This window comes from Agelaius phoeniceus, chromosome 11, assembly GCF_051311805.1.
Source record: "Agelaius phoeniceus isolate bAgePho1 chromosome 11, bAgePho1.hap1, whole genome shotgun sequence".
NCBI lineage: Eukaryota > Metazoa > Chordata > Aves > Passeriformes > Icteridae > Agelaius > Agelaius phoeniceus.
In genome coordinates this window covers 4,551,266-4,569,125 of record NC_135275.1, presented here as the reverse complement: position 1 = coordinate 4,569,125, position 17,860 = coordinate 4,551,266, and the positions used below count along the sequence as shown (strand labels likewise).

At 47.2% G+C, this 17,860-nt stretch overlaps 1 protein-coding gene across 1 annotated transcript in view; it reads left to right on the top strand.

Moving 5' to 3' along the window:
- Window positions 1–2,183, top strand: part of ATG7 (autophagy related 7) — a 102,386-nt gene extending 100,203 nt beyond the window's left edge. Inside the window, exon 20 of the mRNA XM_077184793.1 lies at window positions 528–2,183. Coding sequence (XP_077040908.1) covers window positions 528–560 — 33 coding nt within the window. The 3' untranslated portion in view covers window positions 561–2,183. The remainder of the gene's footprint in view (window positions 1–527) is intronic.
- Window positions 2,184–17,860: the final 15,677 nt, after the last annotated feature.

Sequence of the window (17,860 nt, the reverse complement as noted above, 5' to 3'; positions counted from 1 at the left end):
GATGTTAAAAATACCCCCAAGATTACCAAAAAAAGCTTACTTTAAATGAAAAGAAATAGCAAAGAGCCACATTTATTTATTAACTGAAAGTGGTAATAAATACCAAATAGCCAAAGTGACAAACATTGAAAAGGAGATGTTAAAAATACCCCCAAGATTACCAAAAAATCTTACCCTAAATGATAATAAATAGCAAATAGCCACATTGAATTATTATCTGTAAATGATAATAAATATCAGTTAGCCACATTTATTTATTATCTTTAAGTGGTAATAAATACCAAATAACCAAAGTGACAAATGCTGAAAAGTAGATGTTAAAAATACCCCCAAGATGACAAATAATTGTTGGTGTGTGGTTGTTAACAGAAGATAAAAATACAGAATTTCTGTAATGCTCCATTGGTGCTAGTCAGCAGTTCATAAAATGCTATTTATTATTGCTTTTAACCAGCAATGTGAATTTTTCAGAGTGTTTTAAGAGCATGTTTCAAGTGCACGAGCTAAAATCGCTTTTTTTGTTGCAGATCTGGGACATGAGTGATGATGAAACGGTTTGAAATCAGGTGCTGAGGAGGAGGAGGATGCTCTGGAGTGAAGCCCTGCCTTTTATCTCTGCTTGGAGGAGTTAATGATTGCTCAGCCCTCCTGGCTGCTGGAAGGACAAACAAACAGGACCCACCTCCTGCCATGAATAACCTCTCTGCAAAAGCAGTTCTGCTCTGAGGGACAGAACTCACCGTGTTTTCATTCTTATTGTGTAAATAACTGCAGCAGTGGGCTTGTGTTTAAACCTGGGCTCTCTTTTTTCTGTGGGTTTTTTTGCTTTTTTTTTTTTTTTAAGCTTCTAAATATGGCTTGCATATAAAAAATGCTGCTGAAGTAACTTTGGGTGGTTTGTTTGGGCCAGGTTTTATTTTGCTTCTCAGTGGCCATGTCCGAGCAGCATTTCTGAATGGCTTTTTTCATCTCTCTCAGATTTGGGCCACTTCAGCTGCAATTGGTGAGGATTGAGCATTTTCTGCTCTTGGGAGTTAAATTCAATGTTTAAAGGTGGGAGGAGTGGGGAAGGAGCTGAACTTGCTGCCTCCACCACAGGAATCATTTGCAAGCCTGAATTTCGGGTGCAGTTGTTCTGGATGTGTCCATGGAGTTGTTGTTATCCCCTGTGAAGATCCCATCTTTTCATGCTATGGAAACAAAGTGCTTTGACTGATTTTTGCCCAGGAAAGACCAACATGCATTTATATCATGTTTAGGCTGCCCTGAAGCTCAGAGAAGTCTCTGTTCTATGGTAAAAAATCACTTCAGGAGGTGGTGGGTGATTGATTCAGTCAAAAGCTGTGGGGAAATGCTTCAGTGGAATGAGAAATCTGTTCTTGGGTGTGGTCATGCAGAACCCTGCAGGTGTTCAAAAAGAGCAATTCTCTTTTCCTTTTTGGTTGGTTGAAGTGGCTTCATGAGCAAAAACAAGGGTTTGAGAATCCTTGAGTTTAAAAAAAATAGCTTGAGAAAAATGGAGTTTTAAAATCTCAAAGTACATTTTACTGCAAAGTCGAAAGTGAATCTATTGGTCTTGGAATAGGTTTTAAAAGGAAATTTGAAATCCCTTTCATAGCTTTATATTGTGGGGTTTATGAGTTAACTCACTTGGAAAAAATGCAAATCACTTTGTCTACCAAGAAGCCTCTATTTCCCAGATATATTATGAAAATTAATTAGTCAATCCAATTATTTTAGTTCCTTCCTTAACATAAGCTGTGAAGATTTTTATTTTATAGAGCATTTCCCAGATTCTCCCTCATCAGAACAAGTTCAGTCAGGTCAAGAATATGCAACTCCCATCTTCTGATCAGAAAAGATTTATTGAAACCTGCTGAAGTTTGCACCAATTGTCTAAAATAGCCATTATTGTCTAAAATAGCCATTATTGTCTAAAATAGCAAATATTGTCTAAAATAGCGAATATTGTCTAAAATAGCTATTATTGTCTAAAATAGCTATTATTTCTATTTATTTATTATCACAATCCTTATATTTACATGATTTCTTACCTAGGGGAATGTCTGGTTTAGGTAAGTGAAATATAAAAGTGAAAATATGAAAATATATATGAATGCAAGATATTTGAGCTGGTAATCAGAGCAAATCATCTCTTGGTGGTCAGGCACTGAAGACTGAGACTGAAACCCTGAAATGTGCAATTTTAAAGCATTTTTTTTTTAGCCATGCCATAGTCCAGCTGGAGCCACGAGTTGGTGCCAGGAGAGTTTGAAGGGAATAATCTGCTTTTTGTATCTTTGGGAGCTGCTGAGCGTGGAGTGTAAATGGCTCTGCCCTTTGGGCTTATCTGAGACTTGAAAGCTGCAGATCTTTCTGAGCCTGGTACCCATTGATGATTGCTTGGAGAGGCTGAAGCTCAGCAGGGAGGGTGCAGGGTTAGTGCCAGGTGTCCTCCCCTGGGCCACTGCAGTGCCACCAGCGCTGCCAGCCTGGCCTCTGTGCCCCCACTGCTCCCCTCATTGCAGAAACTGCTCACTCTGCCTGCAGCATCTTCCCTTGTCTCACCCTAATATTGGATTTGCTCTCCTCCTGGCCCAGAACTGTTCCTGTTCCTGCAGAGCTGCTGGGATTGTTTCCTCACTGGGAAGGAAGGAAGGAAGGAAGGAAGGAAGGAAGGAAGGAAGGAAGGAAGGAAGGAAGGAAGGAAGGAAGGAAGGAAGGAAGGAAGGAAGGAAGGAAGGAAGGAAGGAAGGAAGGAAGGAAGGAAGGAAGGAAGGAAGGAAGGAAGGAAGGAAGGAAGGAAGGAAGGAAGGAAGGAAGGAAGGAAGGAAGGAAGGAAGGAAGGAAGGAAGGAAGGAAGGAAGGAAGGAAGGAAGGAAGGAAGGAAGGAAGGAAGGAAGGAAGGAAGGAAGGAAGGAAGGAAGGAAGGAAGGAAGGAAGGAAGGAAGGAAGGAAGGAAGGAAGGAAGGAAGGAAGGAAGGAAGGAAGGAAGGAAGGAAGGAAGGAAGGAAGCTTCCATGTCTGTGCTCTGAGAGCCTCTGAACTCTGGGGTTTGCTGGGTTTTGGTGTCCTTTCTTTCCTCTTTTTCTTTTCTTTTTTCCTTTCCTTTCCTTTCCTTTCCTTTCCTTTCCTTTCCTTTCCTTTCCTTTCCTTTCCTTTCCTTTCCTTTCCTTCCCTTTCCTTGAAATTTCCTTTCCTTGAAATTTCCTTTCCTGAAATTTCCTTTTCCTTCTCTCCCCACATCCCCAGTGCTGCAGGCTCTCAGTGACTCCCACCTTCATCTCCATTCCCAGTCCATCTCCATTCCCAATCCATCTCCATTCCCAGTCCATTCCCAGTCCATTCCCAGTCCATCTCCATTCCCAGTCCATTCCCAGTCCCTTCCCAGTCCATTCCCAGTCCATTCCCAGTCCATCTCCATTCCCAGTCCATTCCCAGTCCATTCCCAGTCCATCTCCATTCCCAGTCCATTCCCAGTCCATCTCCATTCCCAGTGCAGACTCCCCCACACTGGCAGAGAGGGATTCTCCAAAGCAGGCTGTTGTAAATCCCTGTTTTTACAGAATTTCTGGGCATTTACTGAGTGAGAATCCATCCCAATGCATGAATGAATGTACATTCAAATACTAATAGCAGATAAACACATTTATTTGCTGCCTCCTAATCACTGACTGCAGGATTTCTGCACAGAGCCCACTCCAGTGCTTGCAGTTTACTGGGAAAAGCTAAACCTTCCCTTTCCTCATGGAGCAGCTGGATTTTGATGTTACTTGTGCTCCACCATGGCACCAGTGAAGAGAAAAATACTGAATTTTCTCCATTGGTGCCAGTCAACAGTTCATAAAATGCTGTTGATGATTCCTTTAAACAGTAAATATGAACAATAAACAGTGAAGAACCTGAACTTCCACTGGAGAGCCCAGCCTGGGCTTTCCAGGTGTGGAGCAAACCTGTTGGGAGGAGGGAATGAGAGGCCTCAGAGGATCCTGCTCACACTCCTAATTATCCAATAGGAATTCACTGGCATTTCATGGCAGCCTGCAGCTGTGACACCCCCTTGCCTCATCTGGGCACATTTAATTGTGTTAAATTAGGTCTCAGTGGAGAGCTCTGCCACCACTTTTGTACTTGAGCATTAAAGAAACTGATGGAATGAACGACAGCTCCTGTTGTGATTTCCCACTTGTGCCAGCTGGGATTCTGCTTCTCCATCACCCTGCAGTGAGTTCTGCTGCCTGGGGTTGAGAATTTGGGAAGCACATCCATCAGAGGGAGGAGTCTGAGATGCTGGGGGAGCTCCCCTGGGGATGGATTTCCCTCAGGGACACTGGGACTGTCCTGGTGCCACCACAGCCATGGCCAGAGCCCTTCCCAGAGTGGCCACTGTGAGGCTGGAGCCTTCAGCTCTGGGATATTTGCCCAAATATTTGCAAATCCCACTGAGATCCAGGAGGAGGGTTCATGGTGGCCCAGACAGGTTGGTTGGGAAGGACCCACAGGAGCTCCATGCCCAAGGACCAAGGACATTCTGCCTCAGTGGAAGGCAGCAGCACTGGAGGGGATTTTGCACAAACTGCAGTGACTGCTCCAGGCCTTAAAATCATGGAGTTTGAGCTTGGGGGAATGTTTTCCCTTCCCTGTGTCCTCAGAGAAGCCCAGTGAGGTAAACTAAAATTCTCATTTTGTCATCTTGGATATTCCCTTCCCACTTTCTGCATGTCCCTGCCCATGGCAGGGGTGGCACTGGATCATCTTCAAGGTCCTTTCCAGCCCTTTGAGATTATATGGCTCTAAGCTTGTTTCTTTGTATAAATTCTGGCTGCTCACCTTAAACAGATGCAAAACAGAAATATTTGCAAAATTGAGTGACTCTGCCATCTGTAAGCCCTTCATTTTAGTTTTTCACTTGTGCTTTTATGTAGGAATCTCACTGAGATGGGGTTTATTTCTGAGCTTTGCTCTGTGGAACCATTTGCTAACTCTTGTTTGTCCCTCTTAGTGAAGCAGTTCCTCCTGAATCTCTGTTAACTTGCCTGGCTGGGGTTGGTGATGGAGCCAGAGCAGAATTTGCTTGGCAATGACCTTTGATCCTCAAAGCCAAGGGCTCCTCCAGCCCTTCCAGCTCTCCACTGCCCTGGGGCTGTGCTGGGCCACAAAGAACTCACCCAGCTCCCAATTCCCCTTGAGTTCCTGCCCCTTCTTCCAGCCCCACCATAAAATCAGTGAGATCCTGAGGTGGTTTTTGGGAGCAGCCTGTGCTGTGCAGGATTCTCACTGAGGCCAGGCATGGCTGAGGTCACTGCTGGTGCTCAAGGACACTCTGCCTCTCACACAACCCCTGAGTTTATTTTTATGTAGCTCCTCTTCAAAGCAAACCCAAATTTTAAAGAGTTCCAGGTGAGTCCCAGCTCTCGATTTCTGTGGGAATGGGAGGGATTGTCACATTCCTGCAGAAGAAAATCCATTTCAAGCTGGCACAGCCCCAGCCTGCCTGCTCCCTCCCCGTGCTCCAGGCCCCTCTGATTGCTGCTCTGGGACTTTGCATTCAGGGTGCACGCAGGGAGAGAGAGCAGGAGCAGCTCGGTGGGGGCACTTTACTGCCACAGTTTGGATTTCTCCTTGAAATAACAATGCAAGGCTTTCCTTAGAAACAAGCCAGCATTTATACTCCAAAGAGAGCCATTAAAGAAGAATTTCCCACGTGGGAAATTTTAGCTGCCTTCATAAGAAGCAGAGTCTGGAAGATGTCTCCAGCCTGTTACCATTTGGCTTCATTAATTCCTTTTTTTCTTTTTCCTTTTATTTCACTTGCAGTGCAGCTGATGTGCTCATGCACACCCTGCCAGAATGAAACTTCCCTTTTCCAGAGGCTGTTGTGCACCTTTGCTCTTGCAGAGCACCTGGATTAAGTGTTTGAAAAGGCAGAAATGCTGCACTGGGAGGACTTTGGACTGTGCCAGGTGTAAATCCCTAAGCCATGGAAACCCTGCCCCGTTTCCAGCTCTCCTGGCCTTCTCCAGAGCCCAGAAACAGCACTCAGGCCATGCTTTAGGTTTGAAATTCATCATTCCTCTTCAGCTTCCCAGTACAATCATTTCTGGAAAGTTCATTTTCTTACCTGAGCAGCACTTGGCAGGTTTGGAAGTAAAAATACCCTTACAGTTTATTGACTTTTTTCCCCCCTCTCATTTTACTTTTATTGATAATTTGTCAGTAATTTCTCTGAGCTTTATTCTCAGTTATCCTGGGTCAGAACTGTTGTTTTGTTGCCATGCTGAAGGCTCAATAACCAGGCTGGGGCTCCTGCTCCCCTTTTTCTTCGCTCATCCTTCCACCAGCCCGGCTTGGAGAGGAATCCCTGGATGAGTCACCTGGGGATTGTTTTAGCTCCTCCCAGAACAATGAGCAGCTCCAAGCTGGAGTGGCAGCGCTTTAGGCACCTTCAGCTGTTCCATGGCTCAGGGCATCGCTTTTCTCACCTCATTTCCCAGCCCAGGATGAGGGTGCAGGGGACTGCTCCACCTGTATTTAAGTTCAAAGCTCTAATTGCAGCCTCACTAATTACATGATCAGCCTGTTGTGACTTAATTTAGCACTTTCTCAACTGCAGTGGGATTATTTAGGGCAGATTTTCAGAACTCACCAGTTGTTTGTCAGAATTTAACCAGCTCAGGTTCTTTCTGCTGCATCAAGCCAGACTCCCTTGCCATGGGAGCTCCTTGGGCTCAGGCAGAAAAGGACAATCAGGAGTGCTAAAAACAGCCTGGGCTGTGTTTCCTGGCTGGCAGGGAGCACCAGTCCTTCCATCCAGCTCCCTGAATGCTGTTTCCTCCTGCTCCTGCCGGGATGTTTGTGGAGGACACTGCCAGGAAGCACAATGGGCTTTGTCTCTGCAGTGAAGGTCACATGCACACGTGCCTTTCATTCTCAATGCAAAAAACATCAAATTGCTTCCTAACTAAATATTGTAGTGAGCTAAGAGGAGAGGACAGGAGCAGCTGTGCAGTGCTGTGCTGCTCCAGATCAAAAAAAGAGTTTTCAAAAATGATTCCGTGTCATTTCCCTCCTCTCCCTGCAGTTACTTTCTGTTCTTGCATTCCTTGGCTGTGCCTTGCTGCTTCAGTAGTCTGAGCATGCAAGAACTCAGGCTCGTGTGGAACTTCAGCCTTGGCACTGGGATCTGGACTTGTGCAAGATCCCAGCAGGATGATTCACTGTTGGGTTTGTCAGTGAAATCTGCTCTGCACCGAGGAACCAGGACAGGGCAGACATTAAACTGAAGGGTTTGCCTTCGTTTCTCTTTTGCTCTAAAGGGCTTCCTGGTCTTCTGATGGTCTTGAGTCACCTCTCAGGAGCTGCACTGGTGCATCCTGCAGGTTCAAGGCGTGTGAAATGCAGGCTGGAGGCTCCTTGCTGGAATGGTTTTGCTTCCCAGAGGAAACCAGTGCAGGCTAAAGCTGCCTGGGGCAGAGCTGCTGGGATGGTTTCCTCCCAGGGAAGGGAGCAGGGAAGGGGAGAAGCTTCCCTGTCTGTGCTCTGAGAGCATTTGAACTCTGCCTTGTGATGGGTTTTGGTGTCCTTTCTTTCCTCTTTCTTTTCCTTTTCCCTCTCTCCCCACTTCCCCAGTGCTGCAGGCTCTCAGTGACTCCCACCTTCATCTCCATTCCCACCTTCATCTCCATTTCCAGTTCACAGAATCCCAGAATAACGAGGCTGGAAGAAATCTCTAAGATCATCAAGTCCAACCTGTGCCCTGACACCTCAGCTGCAGCCCCAAGTGTCCAGTCTTTATTTTTAAACACATCCAGAGATGGTGATTCTGCCACCTCCCTGGGAAGAGCATTCCAGTGCTTTATTGTTCTTTCTGTGAATAAAGTATTGGAATGTACAGTTCATCTCCATTCCCAGTCCATCTCCATTCCCAGTTTATCATCTCCATTCCCAGTCCATCTCCATTCCCAGTTCATCATTTCCATTCCCAGTTCATCATTTCCATTCCCATCTTCGTTTCCATTCCCAGTCCATCTCCATTCCCAGTTCATTTCCATTCCCAGTTCTTTTCTATTCCCACCTTCATCTCCATTCCCAGTCCATCTCCATTCCCAGTCCATTATTTCCATTCCCAGTCCATCTCCATTCCCAGTTTATCATTTCCATTCCCAGTCTATCTCTATTCCCAGTTCATCATCTCCATTCCCAGTTCATCATCTCCATTCCCAGTCCATTTCCATTCCCAGTCCATCTCCATTCCCAGTCCATCTCCATTCCCAGTTCATCATCTCCATTCCCAGTTCATCATTTCCATTCCCAGTCCATCTCCATTCCCAGTGACAGACTTCCCCCACATTAGCAGGGAGGGATTCTCCAAAGCAGGCTCGATTTTCCTGGAGGTTTTTGCTCTGCCTGGGAGTGTTTTTATTTTCATTTTGTGCTCCCAAGGCTGACTTTTCTCCAGCAATTCCGTAGGTGTTGCCACTTCCTCAGGAACCTGTGAGTCAGGCCACGTTTAAATGCCATGACATCACCAGCATCCCCTGGAGCTGCTGCTTTCCTCCTGCCTGTGCTTTTAACTCTCCCAGCTCTGCTCTTGGTGGCTGAGGGGATTTCATTCCTTGAGGCTGCCCTGCCATTCCCAGGATCCACATTTGAGCCTTTTGAGCTGCTGGAATTGCCAGTGGGACATCAAATGGGAGATCCAGATTGATCCACCAGCTGTTTCTGAATGAAATCACTGCAGCCAGGCCTTTGCAGAGGTTCTGCTGCTGAAATTGGGCTGCAATCCCTGCTGGTCTGGAGAAGGGAGCAGGTGAGGGGAGGGAAAGGTCTGGGCATGGTTTTCCAGAGTTATTTTGGAGGCAATGCAAAGAAAAGGTGTCCTTAGAAGGTGTCCTTAGAAGGTGTCATTAGAAGGTGTCTTTAGAGGGTGTCCTTAGAAGGTGTCATTAGAAGGTGTCTTTAGAATGTGCCTTGTCACTCCTGTGCCCCTCAGGGCAGTGGTGGCTCTGCCAGCCCTGGCCCTGCCCCAGCACAGCTCGGGGGGCTTGGCTGCCTCAGAGCAGCTCAGGGGCACTGCAGGGTGGCCCCAAGGCAGGGGGGGCAGCAGGAGGGCAGCTGGCACTGCCACTGTCACTGTGTCACTGCCATTGTCACTGTCACTGTGTCACTGTGTCACTGTCACTGTGTCACTATGTCACTGTCACTGTGTCACTGTCACTGTGGCACTGTCACTGTCATTGTCACTGTCACTGTGGCACTGTGTCACTGTCACTGTGTCACTGTCACTGTGTCACTGTCACTGCCATTGTCACTGTCACTGTGTCACTGTCACTGTGTCACTGTGTCACTGTCACTGTCACTGTCACTGTGGCACTGTGGCACTGTGGCACTGTGGCACTGTCACTGTGTCACTGTCACTGTCACTGTGTCACTGTCACCGTGTCACTGTGTCACTGTCACCCTGTCACTGTCACTGTGTCACTGTCACTGTCACTGTCACTGCAGCAGGAGTATTGCTCATATTTCTGCCAGCTGACAGTCCTGACACACACACACCCCTGGATTTAATTGGCCAGTGAATCAAAACACACTAGAATCCAATTATCAGAATTTAATCTAATAATCTAATTATTATTATTATTATCTAATTCCCTTTGGGTAAACAATCTTGCACAATGCATTCCACTTGTGAACAGCACAGTAGCAGCAAATGAGATAAGAATGGTTTTTCCTTTCTCTGAGGTGAATGCCAGGAATATATTCTTGGGAAGTGACACCTTGGCTTAGATGGATTCAATTGGCCAATGAATCACAACACTCACACCAGAATCTAATTATTAATTCCTTTCAGGCAAACAATCTTCCACAATGCATTCTGCTGGTGAGCAACACAGGAGCAGCAAATGAGATAAGAATGGTTTTTCCTTTCTCTGAGGTGAATCCCAGGAATATCCTTGGGAGGTTGTGCCTTGTTTTTCTCAGTGAAGAGAAATGTGGCTGCAGCAGGAGCTGCAGAGGAGGCAGGGCAGGGATGCTGGCATGGCAGGGATGTGTGTGAGGGTCAGGGATGTGTGTGAGTGTCAGGGATGTGTGTGAGTGTCAGGGATGTGTGTCACTGTGACTGTCAGCCATGGCAGGGATGTGTGTCACTGTGACTGTCAGGCCATCACCCAGCTGCTCCTGGGCTGGTGCTGGAGCAGGGCACAGCATCCTGTGCCTGGCCCTTGCTCTGGGCAGCAGCAGCTTTGGGCTGGCTCTGCCTGCCCAGTGAGAAGCCCCAGGCAGAGCCTCTGTGCTGGCAATTAAAGCAAAACTCAAAGGGAAGTGGGGTCAGGGCTGCTCTGGGTCATGGGCTTTCTTCCACTGATGCCAAAATCTGGCACTATTATGGATTAAAGTTATTTATCAGATGACACATTAGGCCAAAGTTCTCAAAAAAATGTTCTGTATCTCTTCTGCATCTCATTCTATTTTTTTTTATTATTTCTTAATTCATCTGACCTTCCTAAAGTTGCTGTTGAGTTTCCCTTGGGTCCTTTATTTTCTAAGTTACCTTATTAGAATTCCTTTTAGCATAAAGCTCTCACTCAAGTCCCACCCAGAGGATAGATCCTATTGCCACATCCTGGTGAATTCTCATTTTTGGCACCAAGCTGGGGACACTGAGATGCAGGTGGGGTGAATGTGATAACATCACCACTATTTGCCTACACAAAGGCAACTTTCCTCTAATTAAAACATTTGCTGTTGCAGGTCTCTTGCATGCATTTAGGCCCTATTTGTGATTTTTCCTTGGGCAGTAGTGGGGAGGACTGAGCTGTAAATTCTGCCCTGTGAACTCAGTCGAGTTTAGCATCACCACAAACTTAAGCCAGGGTTTTTTAGCCCTGATTTGCAAGGCAGGGATGGAGCAGGTCACAGCTTTGCCCCTGTGGCTGGACAGATCCTGGTTTCATTCCCAGCCATGATGGGATCTGCTCATTCCTTTTCCTGTGGATACTATTTGGAAATGTCATTAAGAGATTCAGTGAGATAACTTCAAGATAGCAATTCCTAAAAGTCCTGTGGGAGCAGAGAATAACAAAATACCTGTTGATGTCAGACACTGGAGAAGAATGGGACTGAAATGTCACAGGGGTGTCAGGGGGTGGCACTCAGGACATGGGGACGTGCAGCACAGCACAATTCAGAGGATGACCACAGCTCTGCTCTCAGTTATTCTGCTCCTTTAGTTGTAGGTGAACTCAGACATTTTCTGAGCCAAGGTGTCACAGTTTGGAGTGCAATGTTATGGATTACTGGGATTTTTGAAAACACTGCTGTTTCAAGCACCTCTGTCCTCCCTGGGCTGCCACAGCCAGGGAAGGGGCAGGAGGCAGAGCTGCCTGGGCTGTGGGAGGCAGGGAAGCCCTGAGAGGCTGAGCTGCCTCAGAGGGCTTGGCACAGCAGGACCAGGCTCAGGGGAGGCACTGGCAAGAGCAGAAACAGCGCAGATTGTGGGGGTGAGGCAGCTCTGCCTGCCCTCTCACTCTGGTACTGCCCTGCAGCTGCACCTGGGCAGCTGCTCCAGGAGCTACAGCCCAGGCACTGCTCACCGCAATTCACTGGAACACAGGCACTGGAATTCACTGGAATTCACTGGAATTCAGTGGAACACAGGCACTGGAATTCACTGGAACACAGGCACCGCTCACTGGAATTCACTGGAATTCACTGGAATTCACTGGAACACAGGCACTGCTCACTGCAATTCACTGGCCTCATTTCTGGATGCTCTTTGATGGTGTTTCAAACTGGGTTTCAGAGTTCTGAGAGAAGTCTGATGTCAAATGTAAAGACAATCTTCCCCTAAGCATGTATTTTTAAAAGTTCCATGTATTTTTAAAAGTTCTGTGTGTGAAGGAGGAATAAATAAATCAATCTGCTCTTACCTTGTCACTGCTCTCTGTTTCAGTTTGGCTCTTTCTGCAGGTGGGTTCTGGGCAATGCCGGGATGGGCTCTGTGGGACAAATCAGCTGAAATGGAGAGGAGTCTCCAAAGGGCTTTGCTGTTCTCATGGAACACCAGCATCAGGAAGGGAAATGCCATTTAATGCTCTTGTTTAAAGGGGATTTCTGGTTTGGAGGCTCGTGGTGTTTGTTCCCCATCTCAGTGCCAGGAGTTTGGCCCTGTCCCAGTGATCCCAGGGGGATTGGGATCCACACTCAGCTGGAATTGGGGTCAAAGAGCCCAGAAATCCAGGCTGAGAGGGGCAGGGAATGGTGGCTGTGTCCTCCCAGGCCTGGCTGACATTGCAATTTCTGTCTCCAGGAACCAAAGCTTTGGATCCATTGGGTGCCTTGACTTTGGTAATGGAACAGAATTCAGAAGCAAGTAAGAATTTGGCTTGGGTTTTTAAAATAATAATTCTTAATTACCAAGCATTTCTTAATGCTGATCAGATATTATAAATATACTCCAGGGGAGAGAAAAAAAGGGGGTTTGTTACTTCCTGAGTGAACTCAGTACAAAGTGTAAATAAGTTGCCATGACCTGTAATTTGTTGGGCTCTACAGGGGTGTTACTGATATTTTTGTGGTTTACAAACCTTCCCCAGTGTTGTCATTGGCTTTTCCCCAGTTAAACTTTTCACTAAAAAAAAAAAAAAGGTGCAAAACTTCCATTATGAGAGAAGAGCAAATGAACTGAGAAATCCTTTGAAAGCCTCACCCACTGCCCCAAATCTCTGCTGTAGTGAAGCTCCAGCCATTCTTTGGTCCTTCCACGTTCATGTTTTCCCTTCCCTCCCTTGCTCCAGCTGCAGATGGGAGATGTGGAGGGGCAGAAGAGGAGGAGCCTGGAGGAGAGGCAGGAAAAGGAGCCCAGTTTGGAGCTTTCCCAGCACAGGAATTGTCCCTGCTTTGGGGAGCTCCAGGTCATCCCCCAGCCCTGGCACATCCCTTTGTCTCTTTGTCTCTGGGGAGCTCTCCTGAGGCTCAGCATCCATTTTATTTTTCTTTTGGGGTTTCCAGACTTTTATAGAGCTACAGGAGCTGTGGCTGTGAGGTTTCAGTGGGTCCCAGGCAGTTCTCATCTCCTCTGTGCAGAAATGAAATGCAATTTCTCTCTCGTCACCCAGCTCCTCTGGTGCCCTCAGGAAGGGCAGGAATTTTGCTCTGAATTTGTACCTACAGAGCAATTCAAGCCACAGATTTGCTTGAGCAGAGTCCCCAGCCCTGAGCTGAATAAACAAATACAATTCTGGAGGGTATTGTCCCTGCTTTGGGGAGCTCCAGGTCATCCCCCAGCCCTGGCACATCCCTTTGTCTGCCCAGGGTTTGTCTCTGGGGAGCTCTCCTGAGGCTCAGCATCCATTTTATTGTTCTTTTGGGGTTTCCAGACTTTTATAGAGCTATGGGAGCTGTGGCTGAGGTTTCAGAGGGTCCCAGGCAGTTCTCAGCTCCTCTGTGCAGAAATGAAATGCAATTTCTCTCTCGTCACCCAGCTCCTGTGGTGCTCTCAGGAAGGGCAGGAATCTTCTGAATTTGTACCTACAGAGCAATTCAAGGCACAGATTTGCTTGAGCAGAGTCCCCAGCCCTGAGCTGAATAAACAAATGCAGTTCTGAGGGTTCATTTGTGATTTTGCAGCTCAGTGAGCAATCCCTGGGCTCCCCAACTCCATCTGGGTGGGAGCTCTGGCTCTGTTTGGGTTTGAGGTTGGACTGGAGCTGGTTCCCACTTTGGGGATGCAGAGCTCAGCACTGGAGGTTTCCTGAGGAGAGAAGCTTTGCTTTCCACCAGTCTGGGGAAATTGCAGCTTTCTCAACTCTCAAAGTGCTGCTGCTCTCCCAGCGCTGGGGTTTTGTTGTTTTGTGCTCCTCCAATTCCCAAGGATCTGTTTTCTTTTTTTCTTTCATTTCAAAAGGAACCCATCTGTTTTGTGGCCATGTCAAAAAGACTTGAAAATGTGAAGCTAAATGCCTCAAGAACAGAATTAACTCCAAATGTCATCGTTCACAAGAACCTGATTTTCATTTTTGTTCCTGAAAAATTGGGGTGAAAAATTGGGGTGAAAAATTGGGGTGAAATATTTTCTGAGCGTTGGGAGTGCACAACACAGTTGTGAAATATCCTTTAGAATTGATCACATGAGTTATATCCCAAATATCTGATGGCAAAAAAGCTCTGCAGGCCCTGCAGCACTTTGATGTTGCTGTGTTTGTTGTCCCTGGGTCTGTGCAGGGCAAACAGCCACAGATCAGTGGAGATTTGTGCAAGCAATAGAATATAAAATCAATGCTCTGTAGCTGTTCTTTAGCATCAAAAAGGCAGAAAATCACTTTTTGGATGGCTGGGGAATTGTGTAAAGAAGTCTCCAAAGGGCAGAGTGATGTGTGAGCTAATTTAGCTGTGCTGGTAAAATGGTAAAAATGCACATTTCTCTTAGGGAAATCCATGGGATTTGTTTGGGGATGTGCCCCAGAATGAAGAGGAGATGGATCTGCCATGGGGCAGTGCTAAAAGCAGCAACATTTTCCTCTAAACAGAGAATATTTCCTGCCTCTGCTTTGTCTCCAATGAGCTCTGCTGGGTGGATCTGCACAGAGTTGGATCCTCAGCCTTTGCCCCAGTGCTGTTCACATTTCCTGTGAGAATTGGTGGGACCAAAACTGCATCAGCTGCCACAGGGCAGAGCAGGAGGAGAATCCCACACTCCCCTTCCTGCATTTCCAGGCAGAAATTGTTTATTTGTTGGATTAATCACTACTCAGAGGTACAGACGTGTCAGCAAAGTCAGGGTTTGATTTACTGCTGCTGATTTTGCATCATCCTGAAAGGTCAGAGCTTGACTCACAGCCTGCATTTGTAAGCCTGGCAGCAACCAAAGCATTATTTTCTGTTGTGAGGAAATCTGCTGAAAATCTTTAAATCAAGCCCTGGGATTGTTTGAAATGGTGGTTTTGCAGTTTTGGGGTTTTTCTTCATTTTCCCTCCATGAAAACTCCATGTTTGAGTTGATGCCATGAATGACTTTGCCCAGACCAGGGAGCTGGAGGCTGAATTAGCAGCCAGAGGAGGGGAGCACAACAAAGTGCTCTGAAATAGAACAATTCATGCAGCATCTTTAAAAGCTGAAGTGCATTTTACCTTTCTGTGCTTGGTTCTGAGCCCTGTTCTTAGCCTGTCACACCTTGATCAGAACAAAGGAAATATCTGGAGTGCTTTTAGATGTTGTTTTCCTCTGGGCACTTTCCTGATGTATCCTTGGGGCTTTCTCACAGCAAAAGGTGAGTTATGTACCTGTGTATTAATGTGCTGAGTTTAGGGGAAAAATGAGAATATTGCTTGCATTTAACAACCAGGTCTGCTGGCCATTGCTGTTAGTTTATTCATGGGACTTGCAGGTTAATAAATGACCTCTTTTAATCTTGATTTTCCAATTCCTGAGGGAGGTATGAGAGCCACTGGGAAGGAGAGACAAGTGCCAAAAGGTTGGAATTAAGGTGAAAAGCTTCACAGCAGAGGGTGACTTTGTTTTTAGCAGCTCTGATTTGGGGTGTGTTTGTTCATGGAACACAGGACAGGGCCAGCAGAAACTGAAAAATTGCATCAACTTCAGCCCAGGTATGTCAGGGAAATCAAGAGAAAAGCCTTTGTTCCCTGGGGGGCTGTTTGAAGTCACCCACATTTGCTTCTGGGGAAGTTGATAAGCTGGGATTTTCTGTAGGGTTTTCTTAGCAGGAGCTCAAGAATTCATCCCTTGGAAGGAAAAAGGAAAAGGAAAAGCCCTTGCTTTGATCTGTGAGTATTGTTAGTTCTTCCCACTATTTTCATCTCTACTTCCCCCTTTCCAAAAAAAACAGGTAAGTGAATATTACAATGTGGCAGTGAGAGCAAAAATTTAGGCTTAGCCTGGGAAATATTATTTTTTTAATGTGTTGAATCATTTCTTTCCTCTGAAAGCAAAAAAATAAAAAATCCTGTATTTTTAACTCCCTAGAACTACTCTAACCCCAGTGGCACATTGTTTATATTTTAACACACAAGCCAGATGGCATTAGCACAGCTCAGCCCAGAGTATTTGACTGGTTTCAGGAAGCTGGAGATCAGAGTTTTGTGTGTTCCTGGATTAAAAAAGGTAACTTTGGTTCCCCAGCGAGCAGAGGCTCTCAGAGGGGCTCTGTGTGCACAGTGTTTCCCCAAAGGGAGTGAACACTTGGAAGATCAGCAGCTTTTTGGCTATGGAATGTAGCAGGGGTTGGTGTTGACAGATGCCTTTGTGTCTCTCTGTGATGGAGAAGAGACAGATGTTCTCCCTGGCATTTAAGAAAGCTGCTGCTTAGCAAAATAAAATGTGAAATTAGACTGAGCAGTGCAGCAGTGAGCAGTGAAACTGGCTGAGCAAGAAAAGATTGGGAGGGTCTCATGTGACTGCAGTGAGATGTGGCAGCAACTGCTTGGTCACAATGGGAAATGGGCCTGTGCAAAAAGAAATTCTGTATTTTCCAGCTCTGCTGCAACACAAATGCATTGCAGTGGGAATATGCAGGTGGAACTGATGCCATGCCAACATTCCCAGCAGAGAGGAACATCCCAAGGGCCACAGCAATGAGCGGCTCTAAACCCCTGAGCCTGCCCCTTGCTGCCTGAACTGGGCTCCTGATCCTTCCCAGAGGAGAATTCCCTCCCTGGTGCTGCTCCTGGGGATGCAGCAGGACAGTGCACAGAGAAGGGGCAGCTCAGGAGCAGGGAATGTGCTGGGAATGGTCCCACCACAGCTTTAAAATACACATTTACATGATCTTGGCTGTCTTACACCCGAGCAAGCACTTGAGGTGGCTGCTCCAGAGAGGGGCAGAACGTTCCCATTTCAAAAGAGGTGAAAACAATTGTTAAATAGATATAACTTCTATCAAGAGCTGTTCAGGGATCAAATGTGCCTTATCATACCTTGGAATTCAGCTGTGCAATCACTTTCTGCCATGGGAGGAGAGCTGGACACTGGGAGCACACCTGGGGCTGAGCCAGGGATCAGGAGCAGGCACAGGGCTTTGAATTTCTAGAAGGATCCAAAGACAGTGTGAGCAACCCTGGGCCAAGGCTGAGGGTGCCAGCCCTGGGGAGAGCACCAATGACACTGGAAATGACACTGGAAATGACAATGGAAATGACACTGGAAATGACAACGGGGGTGACACACTGAGAACAGGAGCTGGTGGCACTGCTGGGACACTGGAGAAGTCTCCATTGACAGGGAGACCACCCCAGTGCCACTGCCAGACCCCTGAGTGCCACCTCAGTTCCACTGCCAGGCTCCTCAGTGCCACCCCAGTGCCACTGCCAGGCCCCTGAGTGCCACCTCAATGTCACTGCCAGGCTCCTCAGTGCCACCCCAGTGCCAGTGAGTGCCACCCCAGTGCCACTGCCAGGCTCCTCAGTGCCACCTCAGTGTCACTGCCAGGCTCCTCAGTGCCACCCCAGTGCCACTGCCAGGCTACTGAGTGCCACCCCAGTGCCACTGCCAGGCTCCTCAGTGCCACCCCAGTGCCACTGCCAGGCCCCTGAGTGAATGCCACCTCAGTGCCACTGCCAGGCTCCTCAGTGCCACCCCAGTGCCACTGCCAGGCTCCTGAGGTGCCCTCAGCCCAGCTGGGCAGCCCAGGGCTCACTGTGGGCACTCAGTGCCACTGGACACAGCTGTGGGGTCCAGGCAGCCACACAGGGCTGGCACCTGTGCCACCCCTCCTGCCCACACCAGCACTGCTGGCCTTTGGATGGATTTGCCTGCACAGGTGATTTTCACACCAAATCCAGCCTGAAATGCTGGATTTGCCTGCACAGGTGATTTTCACACCCAGTCCAGCCTGAAATGCTGGAT